We start from the raw sequence: 15,468 nt of genomic DNA, 5'->3' as shown, positions 1-15,468 counted from the left end.
CTGGCAGCTTCCCTGCAGCTGGCACCATGCAGGGCAGGAGCACACAGCCAGCTGCTGCCCACCCCGACCTGGGAGATGAAGACTGGGGACTGTTCAGAGTAACCCATGTGCCCTGATCCCCAGAAGGAGCCTGGATGGTCTCTTACCCCTCCCAGTTTTCTATGCACCTGTTTATGAACCATTAAATATACAAAGTATGGAGCTGGGGTGGCCAGGTTTGTGTCAAAAAATGGAGTGTGAAGGCAATGAGCTAAAATGTCTGGGAATTCCTGCACTGCTTCACTCAGGCAATAAATTTGCTTCTCACTAACAATGAAACAAAAGAATAATTGCTGAAAAATATGCTCAGAGAGATTTCTACAGCATAACAGATAATTCTGGAAAGTAGTTATTTTTCTTTATTTGGCACTTAACTGTCTTATCCATGAGACCACCTTTCTCAAAACTCCTTCCGCCTTTTTCATTATGCATTTTTTCTGGTTTAAATGTAAAAGATTGGACCATAAACCTGCCTCTTTTACTGCATAGTCCTATTGTGTGCCCAGAGCAGACTCACTGCCTGTGCTCCATGACAGTGGCACCCTGTAGAAAGCTTAGGCTTCACTGGTGTCCTTATAATCCATAGGAAAAGAGATGTACATTGTAGAGATCCTAGCAAGCCGTAGTTTTTCAGTTATTGACTTTTTAGCCACAACATAAAACTTTTAACGTTTTCATGAACCCATTCTTCATAAAGAAAATGGAAAGATAATTCAATTATAGAGAGAGCTGCATGCATCAGCAAGAGGAGCCTTTACATCTTTGCACACCTCATCAGCTTGAGCTAAAAGAATCACCAGTAGCTATCAGGATCTGTACAGCTGCATAAGTGGAACACAAGGCACGTGTTTTGCCTTTAGGTTTTATAGATACATAGTAATAGAAAAAAGAACAGTAATATTCAAAAATCCTGTGTTCAAATTTTATGCTCTGCCCACGCTTCTTGTGCAATCACTTCGGCCAGTCCTAATTTCAACTTCTTTCTTGCCTCTTTCTCCTTTCTCATTCCTGCTTTTCTTTCCCAGACTACATTCCTACTTTTCAGGCCTCCCATTCTGCCTCTAAACTTCAATCTTAACCTAATTTTAAACCAGACCAGATTTTAAACTTCAATTGCAGTTTGCCACTTAAATACCATACTCAGGCTCTGCATTCCGTCATACTCAGCTTTCTTGATCACTTCTGACTTTCCTGTCTTTCATGTCTTTGAAACTTAGTTTCCAAGGGAATTTTAATCCAAATTCAGTCTCCCTCTTCAATATCTTCTCCCAGTATATAATCCCAAGATTTTCCTTATTTTTTTTAATCTGGACTTTTTAATTGAAGTCATTGACAGCAAACCTGATTTCTCCTCTTCAGTCTCTTTCCTGCTCCTGATCTCTTGGCCCTGAAGTTCCCTTGCCCTGCCAGCCTCCCTTCCCCATCCTACTGTCAATATCATAATCTGTACAAGCTCCTACCCATCTCTGCAAGGCATGAACACCCCAGCTTTCTTCAGAACTCTTATAAGGACCTAGTAGGCCAAATGGATGAAAACAAGTTTGCCAGATGTTAGCCTGACAGGCGTAGCTAGGTCAGGTTAGACTGATAAGTCATTTTTGTCTGTTCTGGTTGGTTGTAGCTTTCTTACTCTGTGATATTACCAATATAGAGAAAAAGCTTATGAATTATCAGGAAGGAGTAGAATAATGTTGGCAAAACTATAGCAGCACAAGCCTCAAGAAAGAGGCTGTTATACATCTCTTTTGTCATTATATTCTGTATTTATCTTGTAACAACTTTGTCAACATAAAGACATATGCCACCAGAAGTCTACAGTGGTAATAATAACTGAGTACAATGCTAATGTTTTCAGTGAAAATTGAAGATAAAGCGTCCCTTCTCTGATGCCACAGTTGAAGAATTAATTCCAAATAGACAAAGCCAGAAGGTACTCTGGTAAGGGTAAGACAAGCTTATCGTGGCAGTGTCAATGGATATGTATTGTACTTTCAAATACAACAAATGCAACAAGGCAACATTGTGACATAGATCATCTTCATGGTTTAGTGTAGCCAAGTACAAATGGCCAAATGGTTGTCTTTGTAGGAGCGGAATTTATAAAATGTATGGAGGCTTTAAATATCACTGCTTTGAATTTCTTACTATTCTGGTGTTTATCAAAAGTGCATGGGCTTTATTTGGCATGCAGTAGCTGTGCAGGAGCAGTCATTGTGCAGGACTGTTTCAACACCCCCGAAAACCCAAGATAGTGCAGATCCCATCAAAATAGACAGCATCTCATCCTTCTAAATTTACCAGAAGGGCTGGCTTCTGTAAATGGTTCAGCTAGCTAAAGCTTCCCCAGGACACCACATGTTCTCCTGCCACTGAAATTCTCCTCTCCTCTCTTATCCACTCTCAGCCCTCCTGCTGCCAAGGGAAACAAAAAACCAGTCCCCACCTCTCTCTGAGCAGAAGACATTCTGCAGCCCAACAGAAGGGAGATGTATGAAAACCAGAATTGCACCTCAATTATAACTTTTACAGTTATTTTTAATACAAATTCTATTCCACTTTCCATTATCTCTGCTAACCTCTTCAAAACTCAAAAATAATTTATTTCCCCCTACTGATTTTGTCATTTCCATTTGACAAAAATTGATTCCCTTGCACCCCTCTGTTTTAGATCCAGCTAAAATTAATGCATTTTTAATTTGCTTCCTTTGAGCCCTAGCGAGATCAAAGATGGTAACGGAGCTCTGGGAATTTTGCAAAATTTGTCCTTAGTAGCCTGATAACAGAATGAGTGTATTCTGAATTTTATTGTTTGTTAATTTTCAGTAACAGAGGAGTGGATATATAAAAGGGTGAAAATAAAATAGACTTTTGAAAGTTGTATAAACAGCAGTTAATGAGAATCTTCAATGAATTCAAGACACTTTAACTCACTTAGTTCCACTCTCCACTGCACTAATATGGACTGTATTATTATCATTATTATTATTATTATTTAAAATTCTGTGTATTTTCTCACACTCAGACATCCACTCATCTCTTTAAAAAGCCATGTTGTACCCTGAAGTTTACAATAAACGTACAGAAGCAAGCTTGCCCTATCGAATGAAGATAAACAGATTTACTCATCATACTCTTCCTTACTTAACACCCACTTTCACGAAATGAATTAACCAGTAATTTCAAAAGCCACACAGAGATTCTTTCACCCTGTGAAGAAATTTCACTGTTGGGAAACATTTTCCCGATGAACATATTGAGGATGACAGGCAAAGGTGGTATGCCTAAAGGTCATACAGCTTTTACTGTCACACTTATATACAGGTAGTAACTGAAACAATCACAAATGAATAGGATCCACAGCACTTAAATAATTTTGGAACTTTGTCCTCCTCTGATTGTAATGCCAGTCTGCTCTGTCATGGGACAACTAATTCAGAAAACATTAATGTGCTTTTTCATGCAGCACTACATTTGTGCATTTGTCAGTTTAGATATTGTTTGCGAAAATTTCTATTTTCTGTGCATCCATAGATAGATATTACTTCTGCTGTAAACTACATCTGCAGAAAATGGAAATGTCATTTTTGCAACACATAAGTAAAGAATGCCATGTTTTCCAGTCAACTCCTATAAACACGTTTATCTATCCTGTGAAATCAAAGACAGAAAATATATGACTAGTAAACACTTATCATGGATAGCTGATTTGTTTTACATTAAGAAAACTGTTGTACTTCATGATTCATGCTTGTGATTTGGAGTGAGATATCTAAATAAAGAATTCTTTAAAGTTTACAGAACAAAATGTGTTATTGACTCAATTCCAGAATATTGAAGATGGTGGGCTAATAGCCTTGATGTCTCCAGTATCATTCAGAGCAAAGTAGTCCATTGGTCATCATCCAGATGTCTGAAAGTTTATATCCCTTATACTGGCCAGTGTCTTTTTAACGGATCTTAAATAATTTTTAACATCCAGCTATGCATAAACAATTGAAATTTGCAATTATTGATGAGCTCCTTGAAGAACAGGGACAATAAAGAATATGAGGATTATATTTAATTAACAGACAGTGAAATCTAATATTGAGTAGCAACTTGAAGATCTAAAATGTAATGTTTAAAAAAAAATGAAGCAAAAGCTCAGTGATAGTCCATTACAGTACCTGTTCACTCCTATTTGAAATAGAATGTATTGGAGAAATTATAAAATTGTGAGGATAATAAAGGTTATGAATGAGAAAGGAAATGCTTTTATGTATTAGACTGTCGGTGTCTTGTGTAACTTCACTAATTTAAAAAGATTTGTACCAATATAGCTAAAAACATATTTGTAATATAAAATTTCATTTCTCAGAAAGGTAAAATGCTGGCTCATTTTTGGTTAAAAAACTTTAATATAGGAAGTGTAAGATCCTTGAAAAATATATATAAATATAAGACTCTTGTAGTATAAACGGATACATTACAGTATCTTCCTGCACAGGTGCAGGAAGGGTGGTTTCCAGTTCACTACACCCACAGTATCCTGGGTTTGGTATAGAAATTTTTTATAAGTTTAGTTAGTTTTAAGATATTTTGTATTTACTCATCATTATATTTTACAATGAATGATAATTAAATATTTGAGCAAAGCTGACATGACTGGTGGTTGTGTTGTTACGGTGCCAGAGTAATAGATCCAGTTCCAGACACAGCATGTAATTCCTTAATAACCTCAGACATAAATCCTCTTAAAAACTGAGTTAACTCTCTCCCTGTCTATCTGAAGTCCATTCCTTTTGAGGCAATGATGTATCCCATTGTGACAGACTCCCTACACATTGAAATTGTGAAAAAAATAACATAGTGCTAAGAAAAAAAAAAAATAGAGCTCCTCCATGACCCCACATGGAGGGAAACAGAGGAATCTGACAAGGTTTTGGAGCACTGTTCTACTTAATTTGGCTATACATGAGTCTTTATTGGTTATTAGAATAAAACTATTCAGATGCACATAGGAACTGCATTTGGCACTTCTGCTCACTCTATAAAAATATTAATTTTTTTTTTCTGTTTCATGTGCATTTCTCTTAATGTTTTTACCAGCAAAATGCTTTCTATTCTGTATTTTTCCAATTTTTTAATAAAACCGTCTGATAAAAAGTACTTCATGTATGAAAAGAAGCTCCATGGGAAAAATATCATTAAGAGCTGCAGTACTCCTAAGCTGAACCTGAACCTAATCCTTTACAGAAAATGTACTGTAGCTGAAATAACAGAGACAACTGTTGTGGTTCAATTCTGATCAGTATTAGAGTAAACTTATGCAATTTCAATGATAATTAGAAACAGGAAGCTATAAGCAGCACTTTCTCTTGCCTCCTCCTACCAGTCCTTGAGAAATCTGTATGTAATACCTCAGTCTCACACAGATATAATCAGAAAACATTACGTAAAAGCAGTGAATCTACCAGGAGACCTCTGGATGCTGAAGTGGCATACTAAGAGAGATCAGGGATCCAAATTCACTTTGACATTTTACAGCCCAATCCATTCTCCACTTCTTATTATAAAGACTGGAGGGCTGATGCTTGACTCCAACACTCAGAGACTAAACAAGAAACCAAAAAGCCCTAATATCAAACTATTCAGGATCTTTGAATGTGACACATGAACAGTCAGCATGGCTATGGCCATCCAGGACAGGTAGGAAAACAATTAGAAAACTGTATTAACTGGGCAACAAGAAAAGAGTCTATTTCCCCTCACCTTTTTCTTCATTTTTACATTCTTGAAAATTGCATGGACTCTCCATGTTTTTGCAAACATTGCTCCAAATGCAGTCGTGTATCCCACTGTAAGAATCCATGTTCGGACCTAAAAATGTATATACATAAAAAAGACAAAGTTATTTAGATATCATAATTTCAGCCAACTTGTTTGTCAAGACGCTGAGAAAAAAATATCTGAAGAACTCCACAAAAATGTTGATATTGCAGAATTTCTCATTCATTGCTTACTTGCTTTTTTTACTCCTCTGTCCATTCCCTCTCCAACTAAAACAAATCTGGGTGCTGAATTAAGAGTCTCTTTCATATATAAACTTATAAATCTCTTATAATATTCTGCTTTTTTTTTTCACTTTTACTGTCTTCTTTGAAGATAGAGAAAAGAACCAATGGAGGAACTCAAGAGACAGATCATAAAAAGCACTCGGGGAGCTAATATTAACAGCAACATTTTGAACAGAAATGAACAGAGAAATAAGATGTAATTCAGACTAAATAAGAAAAGATTGTACTATGTGAGATATGCATCACTCAATGAAAAACCTGGTCATTCTGGAAAGATAAGAACAACAGATTTTAATTATGCTATGAGAGAAAACAGCAAAACAGGAACATAGTCTTGCTGGGCAAGCCTCAGGAACAAGACCCGAGTCAATGATAATACCTGCAAATGGGGCCTAAGAAAAAGGAGGTGATGAGCTTGCACAGAGCAATGGTGTACTAAGACCCTGAGCTGGCCATAGCTTTGACATAGACCTATCTAGGCATTTTCCTCATAATGAGCTTTCCAGAAAAAACAGGAGATTTTAAAACTAAAATAGAATTTATGTCTTTAGCATAAAAATAAGACTAAGTTCTTTTTTATCCTTTTAATAGAAAAGCTTCAAATTGACCAAGAAGGACAGAAGATACATTAGAAAAGCTTTTTCTGCAATCCCCCCCCCGCCCATAGCATCTGGTACACAGGCCCTCGCTTTCTGACTTGGTTTGGGCTAGGACAGTGACATTCAGAGTTGCAGTAAGCTCTGCACAACCCTCTCTAATTCCTTGCAAGTTTCTGTTTTCATTACCAGGCAGGTTTGTCTGTTTGAAAGTTTTTTTTTTTTGCCCTGAACAGGCCATTTTCTTCCCAAATATGAATCAGACACTACAGAACATGGCAGGTAGAAGACCATGGGAGAGGCAGAGCATGGAGCTGGAAGCCAATAGTTGAATCTGAAATCCTGAGAAATCACAACTAGGAGGAATAATCTCATCCTCCATCTAGAGGCTCCACACGGACCAGCTCATAAAATGGGAGACTGCACAAAATTGACCAAAGAAGTAAAAGACCAAAGTACCATATCTTGCAGACTGAAAAATGGGGAGAGACAATGGCTAAATACAGGGAAAGGAAAGCCAGAAAAAGAGAAAGCCAGCCTTCTTTTGGCCAGGTTGACTACACATGCTTGGCCAAAAGAGCTGTCTTGTGATATGAAAAACCAATCTGATTTAGAGGAGCTAGGATGTTCTAAGAAAGCATTTGGGAAATATTCTTTAGAGAACCTAAAGGCAATGCTTTTCATTAGAAACCAGCCTAGTTTCACATCTAACTTCTGAAGAGTTTGGGATTTTTCATTTGTAATTTCAGGATATGCATATTGACGAGAAACTAAGGTGTTCTAGTAAGATTCAAAACTTGACATCTAAGATAAACCTTAGGAATAATCTAAATGTTTCATATCTTAATACATGCTATCTAATTTTTGCCTTTACAAACTTTTCCAGAATTCCCATTTTTTGTATTCACAACATGATCTTTTTCTGAAAACTTTCAGTGGAAAAGAAATTCTGATTTTTAGTAGTGATTAGTGACTAGGTATAAAGGCAGGGAAAAGAAAAAAAAATATATATACTCATTAAAAACTATTGATAACACAATAAAATTACTCCAGTTCCTTAAAATTATTAAATAAGATACATGTGGTCCATAATGGTGAATTAGTAAGAGAAAAGTGGTTCTTCACTATGACAGTTGTGAGGCACTAGAACAGGTTGCCCAAAGTTGTGGGTGTCCCATCCCTGGAAGTGTTCAAGACCAGGTTGGATTTGGCTTTGAGCAACCTGGTCTAATGGGTGGCATCCTTGCCCATGGCCATGAAATTGGAACTAGATGATATTAAAGTACCTTCTGACCCAAACCATTCTAGGATTCTGTGAAAAGTACACACAGCACCATGAGTCTTAACATTAGAAAATGTTGTGATTGTGTGTAGAGGACTGTTTAGATATTTGCACATATATATTAACAACTTAGTGGCATCTAATGTTGTGGTTTATCTGTAGCATTGCTGATAATGACACTGAATGTAGAGTTCACTCACTGCTGGTTAATCTTGCTATTAAAAAAACAGTAAAACAATTGTGATTAGATTCAAACTACAGGAGTTTTGCCACTTTGTGACATTCTTGAATGTGATATTGAAAAAGAAACCCCTAACCAAACAATAACAACAACAACAACAACAACAACAACAACAACAGAATAGATATTTTGGCTAGCAAAGTTTTATTTTTAACTTCAATATTTTTCAAGTCATTGCTCACTAACCACTATCCTACATTATGCTTCAGTAAAACCACAGTTAGATCAACTCTGAGGGATTTAAAAAACACATTTCATATCAATGTGTTCATACTATCCAGTTACATTTTTTTTGACTTCAATAACCATACTTAGCATTCAATCCTTTTGCTGCTATTAATAAGTATTCAGCTATTTTGTGTACGGCTTAGTGGTATATTTGGCAAACAGATACATGGTATTTTCGTGTCTCTAATAAGATTCTGTTTTGTTCTGACTGAAACAGTAATTGTCTCTTGGGAATACTAATAAATTTAATTATGCTCAAAATATGTTTCTAACTAAATATTCAGAAAAATGTTATTTCTAGCATGTTTGATTCAAAAAGTTTTATGTATTCCTGATTGGGATTGTGCATATTAGAATAACATAACTACTGTCTGTATTGGAAACATTCTAGCTTAAATATACCAGGATTTTGTCAAAATGAGATCATTGTTGCTAAGAAAGAGATGGTAAGTTTCAGATGAAAATAAATTTTTAATTTTGAAGAAAATGACCTCGAATTTGTCTGCTATAATTCATTAATGCAGCTGGCAAAATGAAAAATTTAGAAAACAGCAAAAGTCTCTGAAATTCTTATATCTGCTCATTTATATTCTTAAATGTATTATACCTCCACATTCTACTCATTTGAAAGAACATGATAAAAATACCAGTAATTGAAGAGCATGACCATGATGTTATAGAATTGATCAGTAATTCTCTCATGTTGGAAGTTTATAATTATGTTTCACCAGAAGCTAAAGAAAATCACCCTTCCCTCAGTACTCACGAAAAACGCAGGAAAATATCTCTTTAGTAGACAAGAACTTGCATTCAAATACCTGTTCCTAACTTGACACAAAATCTTTTTTCATTACAAAATTCTTAACGCCTTCAATTATTTTAGGGTATACTTTCAGTCATCTGCTTATACTTCTTGGTTACTTTTTTTTTTAATAAGATGTGTTGACTATTTGAATATGTCCAAAAATATTTTGTTGTCTGTAATTCAAAGACAACATGCAAGTGTCAAAGGAAATGATATAATCTGGTATGCAACAATCAAGTATTCCTACACAGATAGTAAAATGGAGTTTCCTATGTCTCTTTTCTTTTTACTTACTACACTATTTTGCTTAATGGACTCTTTTTGAAAATTTCATGTTGGAATTTTTGCTTTTTATAAATTACTTGATAGAAGCTCTTACTGTGATAACTAAAAGAATTAGAACTCATTTATCTGGCGGATAACCCAGCTGACAAACAGTAAACACTGAAAGTGTCTCTGCAAAGAAAGAGATCTTTCTGATAATGTTCCAGACTTGAAAGAGATATGACTTTTATTTAACACAAAAAAACCCCTACCTTTTTCAAATATTAATATTTAAAAAAAAAATATTGTAAGGTTCATCTAAAGAGTCACTGCATGTATGAACAAGATGCTCCTTACATCTTGTAGGAGCATTACTTTTTATTTTCCTTTGCCAGTAAAACTCCTCTGTTTTTAACCTATATGTAAGGTGCTAAACATCTTTTATTTTTTCAAGGAAGACAATTCTTCTGCCACATAATAAGCACAGATAGGTTAACAGTCTTATATAAAATTACTTTAAATTCAATCCTATTTCATCTCAACCTTGAGCTTTAGCTGGCTAGTCTACGTTTGCTGCTATATGGTATCTTCACACAAATCTATCTGCACCTCTCCCATCATCTCATTACAGCAATGGTGAAGTGGTTGCTATTTATATATCTGTGTAACAGACATAAAAGTTACCTGATATTACCACTCAATAAAAGAAGCAATCTAATTATGAACAATGAGTTAGTAAGGGGAAACTAGTAAGTGGTGGAAGTTCCAGAAAGATGCTGAATAAAGAAGTAAGAGCCTCTGTTTATATATTCTAAGAATGAAGCTTACAAACAAAACCAATATGTAGGTACTGCTAACTTTCAGATAAACAACAATATTATTTGAATTGATTCTAAATATCTTATTTTAATATAGTTACAGTTCTATATAACATTATAAAATTAGGTTATCTTGGGAAATGAACTGAATTAATGTAAGATAAAGCTTTCATTTTCCAAGAAGTTCCATTATTTTCCTCTATTTGACCACCACTGCTTATGCATTCAGAAGACCACTCAGTTATGCTTTGGCAAGGAATGCCTGGGAAGGTACTGAGTTCATGGAAACTGTAATAGCAATTTCAAATGTAGTTGATCAAGGAAGTGATGCATTTTACTGCTTTGTTAAATTGGAAAAATATAACCACTTGAACTGAATACATTACACACTCTCATTTTTCATGTTGCAGCTTTGTTAATTCTATGTTAATCCAGTTTGACAATATCAAGCTAAAAAAAGAAGATGAGATTAAAGACTCAGAATGAAGAATAAAGAAACCCAAATATCAGCACAGAAAATTTTCATGTGTTGTGTCAAAAGCTTTGAACTTCTTATCACTTCTCTAGGTTCTTTTTGTTTTAAATAATAGTTATTTGAATGGGATAGTGAAACTGCTTGGTTCTTTAAGAACTCCTTCTTCAGTTAGTAAAACATTTAGATTATATTTCTTCAGAGGAATCACTCAGGTTTAAGATTCTTGCAAACATATTTTTCCCATCTCAAGATGTTAATTTTTTTTAATAAAACTTGCAAATTCTTCTTTTGTAGGACTTTACACTCCGCTCTCCAGCTTTGTTTATGAGACTCAGATTGATTCACTTAAGGAGTATCAATAGTGAGCCAGCTCTACAAATGCCCTGGGTAGAATCTGCAGTGCCCACAGGGTTAGGCTGTAGCTGAACATTACTGCTGAGCAGCTTGGTGGCCTCTCAGTACTAGATTTAGGACTTAAAAGGATCAAATGTGAGAATAAATAATGTTGTGGATTGAGCCCTGGAGAGCACAATTGTCTTTAAGTGGACAATTGCATTGATTTCGGTGGAGTACTCATGAGCTGAAAATTAAACACCTTCTATTTTTCTTGGAAAACTGGGGACATAATGGATAATTGTGATGAACAAAAATATTTCATCTCAACAAGTTTTCACTGGGTTATGATTCTACTTCTATTAATGATGGCAAAATTGACAGTGTGAGCACAAGCAGACCCCAAAGAATGAGTTCATCCTTTTGAATTATACTTTTCTCATTTATATCAAACAATTTTGACAAATTTTTATGACTTTTAACTCATTTTTTAGAATTTGTGTGGCACTGGCACAGATTCCTGTAAAACGTAAGTGGCAATAATGTTAGAAAATTGAATCCTGCTGTTTTCACATAAATTAAATACAGAGGTTCATTGCATGCTGTGAGATCTCCTGTAGTGATTTCTTAATATCCTTTAGATCATTTTTCAGAGTTAATCTATGGGTAGTGTAAAAGATGTTATCATTTCTCCTGTTTCTATAAGGGGGCTTTAAAAATTGTCTGCTGTTTCTACTGAAGGAGAGGAAAACATTCTAAAAATATTACCTTAATAAATCTCTGGCAAGGTTGTGGTGTATTTGCTTCAGTATATGACATAATTTTATTTCTAGGATCTATTCAGCCTTATAGCTTTTGTCTGTACTCTCTTTACCCTCAAGAAAATGTCATTTACTAAAATAGAAGCTGATCAGGCTCATGTTAAACTCAGTAACAGAACTGCTGTTGAACTAAATAGGAGTGAGATCAGTCTCAGACTGAATGACAGTGAGAACAATTATGGAAGTGATTATACAGAAAAGGGAGATTAAAATTAACAGCTAAACAATTAAATAGGAAATAAACTGAACAATACACACAAAATTAAAAAGGCCAGATGAAAAACACAAATAAAGGCTCTGGTTTCCAGAGACAGAGAAATAGATTAGAGGTCTAAATCCTTTTGCAGTTCAATGGAAGATGAGTGTCTGTCTGTTGGATTTTCTTTTAAATTCCTGGCCAAAACTAAACAATGTCAGCAAAAGAATTGGGCAAATATAAAGTCTACGGGCAGGAAACATCTCCCCCTCCACAAAAAACAAACAAAAAACCCTACAACAAACCAAAACAAAATGCTGAGTTTTGGGCAATGCCTGAAGAGCATAAAGGGCATGAATAAGGACCATGTCATCAACTACTATCCAAATATCAAGGCCAGGTGCTATTTGGTAGCAGAGGGTCTAGTCCAAGTGGCTCTTGCCCAAAGAGAAAAACAGCTTCAGTGGTGATGTGGCCCACATGTTTTCCTTTCAGTCTGTTGCCTCAAAACTGGTTAAACAGAGAAAATGTAAAGTGACAAGTGAAGACAAAGCAGAAATAAATAACTAGACAGAAGGTTCATACATCCTCTCCCTCTCCTTGCTTTACAATTAGAAGCAAGTCCTTCCTTTTAGAACTGCTCTCAGCCAGCTATTAGAGTTTTAGCAAGTTCCCCACCATCCCCTTCACCCTGCAGCTGGCTTCCATCCCTAGGAACCCATTCCATAACAGCTCACAACTATCTTTTCCTGCCTGTTCCTCAGTCTATCAGACTCTGTTTAATATGTTTTTCAGGATGTCTCTCCACTCTTATATTACCCTGCAATCCCCACCCGCAGAGGTTCAGCGTTTTCCTAGAAAAGGCAAAATGTGGACCGAGTTCCACCTTGCCTAGCTGTTCTCTCAGCATGGCAGTCATAAGACTGTAAAAAAAACAGTAAAAAAGAAAAAAACTTGCCTTTCACATTGCTGCAAGACACAGAGTCAAAAGTGTTAGTGACCCATAATTAAGAATAATACTAGTTGAAAACTCTTAAGTGCTTCTGAATATCTGGATGCATTTAAAGGTCACATTTTAAAATGCAACTTTGAGAAGATATAAGGTCTATAACATCTACTGTTGCCATGAATGTGCATGTCCTCAAGATGTTTGAAAAAAACACAAATTCTGGGTAGTCACACATACTGCAGTAGGAAGATGGACTTTGTCAGTGGTCTGACAAATTGATATCTGTACACTCTCCTTCTCTCTTTCTGTCTCTCCATCCCAGCCCACTGTTTGGTTTCTTCTTTCTGTACAAAGACTGTTTTTAAATGCCTACATCATGGCTGAGAGCAACCAACCAATCAACTGAAATCTGAGAGCCTGAGCACAGTCTGCAGTGTGAAAAAACCTTCATGCCTTTTTTTGCTTTATCCAAGCCAAAACACTGGCCAGGCTCAGAGAGATCACCTGAAATCACAGAACATCTGCATATAAACTGTGCTAACTACTGAGATGAACAAGATAAAGCATGCTTCATTTTAGCACCTATGTAAATTGCAAGACTTAGATCCTCTTATATTTCATGTGACACCTTTGCAGAACACTTTGTAGTGTAAAGGATATTGAAAGACAATCTCTATCTGCAGAACAGATATCTCCTAACAAAGCATGAATCCTATATTCAATTATTCAAGACAGATCATTTGCCCCTTCCCAGTCACTACAATGACACTCCCCAGGAGGAAGTTATGCTGCACATCAGAACTACCATGACCAAGGAGAGCTGTTCCCTCTACTAAGACCTAATGAACCAGGCCTTTTTATGTGGAGCTACGGGTGAGTGCAATGTGGAGTACTTAAAATATCTTCAGCCCCAACTTAATAATTGGGTTTACTTATTTGAGGAAGATGCATAACAGAGAAGACTATGGTCGTACTCAGGACCATAGTAGTTTTTAATCCCACGGCAGTTCCAACTTGAAAAGACATTACTCATCTTAAATGTAAATCATGGATTTCTCAGTGGAATGTATTACAGAAGTCTAAACGTTATGATCTTATCTAATATTCTCTCTATTTTGAGTATCTCTATTTAGTATGTCACCTTAAACTCTATTCATAGATATGTCACTAGCATTGCTAATTTTGAGTCTCTCTCTTCCATATAATGAATGCTTTCAAATATGCTTCCACTTGCTTGCATTTTTCCAGTTGGCATCACATCTTATTTCACACCCTTACTTCTAACTTCTTCTTTTTTTTTTTTTTTTGCTATGATACCATGGTAATTCCGAGATTAAAAACAAAGATAAATCCTTCTCATTCTCTCTCTCATATCTGAAACACTTTGTACTGTGGCATACATATGCATGTAACAAAATATTGTATTGTTTTTTCTTGTTCTGTGCAACCAATAAAGTTGCTATTAAGTAAGACATGATCTAATGGTTCAATAATACAATGACCACTTTCTCAGAACTCACTGCTCTGGATCATTTTAATTCCATATAATTGGAGTTATAAAATATGATACCTAATCTCTAATTCTGACACAGAACTAAATTATGTTACATTTGCTCTTATGAGTTCTTACTGAGAAAACACAGAATTATTATGTATTTAAATATACTTGATTACTTTTCCATAGAAAATGGGCATGCCAAGGTAAAACTAAGTGTGTTTGGGAACCAATTAGTCACTCTATCACTCTGTCACAGAGTCAACATTATATAATTTTAAAGACTAATATAATCCCTTATCCAGAAAATTTTTGACTATATGCTTAAAGTGCTTTACTGACTCTTAACTAGATTTAACATTTGTTTCTATGTTTCAGCATAATGACTTGTGGACCATATCCTCCTACACTGAGTGCCTTACAGAGTGGAAAGTTGTAGTACAACTTGTCAAATAAATCCTTTGAAACTTTCAGGTGTTACTGGTGTAATTTTGGATCCTTTTTCAGTGTCCTTGGAATACTACAGCATTAGGCATATGCCACATATAGACATAAAGTGTAGAAAAGCAAAAAAATAGCTGAGGTTGCAAAGCATTTCACCCTCCAAACAGCACTACAAACAACAATGCTCTAGAGGAAACAAATCCAACAGAGTTGAATGTAATACCTACAATTTGGAAATGATTTTTCCTGAATTTTTGAGTATAGAATAATAGAATGGCCTGAACTGTAAGATACCTTAAAGACCACCTATTTCCCATCCCCTTCCTGTAGCATGAACACCTTAGTAAACAGAAGTTCTAAGGACTTTCTATAAGTGTTGCCAAAAAATTGTCAGAAACTTAAACAGGGACCATATATAACATATCT

At 35.5% G+C, this 15,468-nt stretch overlaps 1 protein-coding gene across 5 annotated transcripts in view; it reads right to left on the bottom strand.

Moving 5' to 3' along the window:
* The window catches only part of GABBR2 (gamma-aminobutyric acid type B receptor subunit 2), a 469,815-nt gene that overhangs the window by 141,483 nt on the left and 312,864 nt on the right, over positions 1-15,468 (bottom strand). For all 5 annotated transcript variants that reach the window (XM_069004222.1, XM_069004224.1, XM_069004225.1 and 2 more), the window contains one exon: positions 5,791-5,898. In XM_069004222.1, coding sequence (XP_068860323.1) covers positions 5,791-5,898 — 108 coding nt within the window. The remainder of the gene's footprint in view (positions 1-5,790; positions 5,899-15,468) is intronic.

The sequence above is a fragment of the Aphelocoma coerulescens genome, chromosome 2 (genome assembly GCF_041296385.1).
Source record: "Aphelocoma coerulescens isolate FSJ_1873_10779 chromosome 2, UR_Acoe_1.0, whole genome shotgun sequence".
In the NCBI taxonomy this organism is placed as follows: Eukaryota; Metazoa; Chordata; class Aves; order Passeriformes; family Corvidae; genus Aphelocoma; species Aphelocoma coerulescens.
This window is presented reverse-complemented; position numbering and strand designations above follow the sequence as displayed.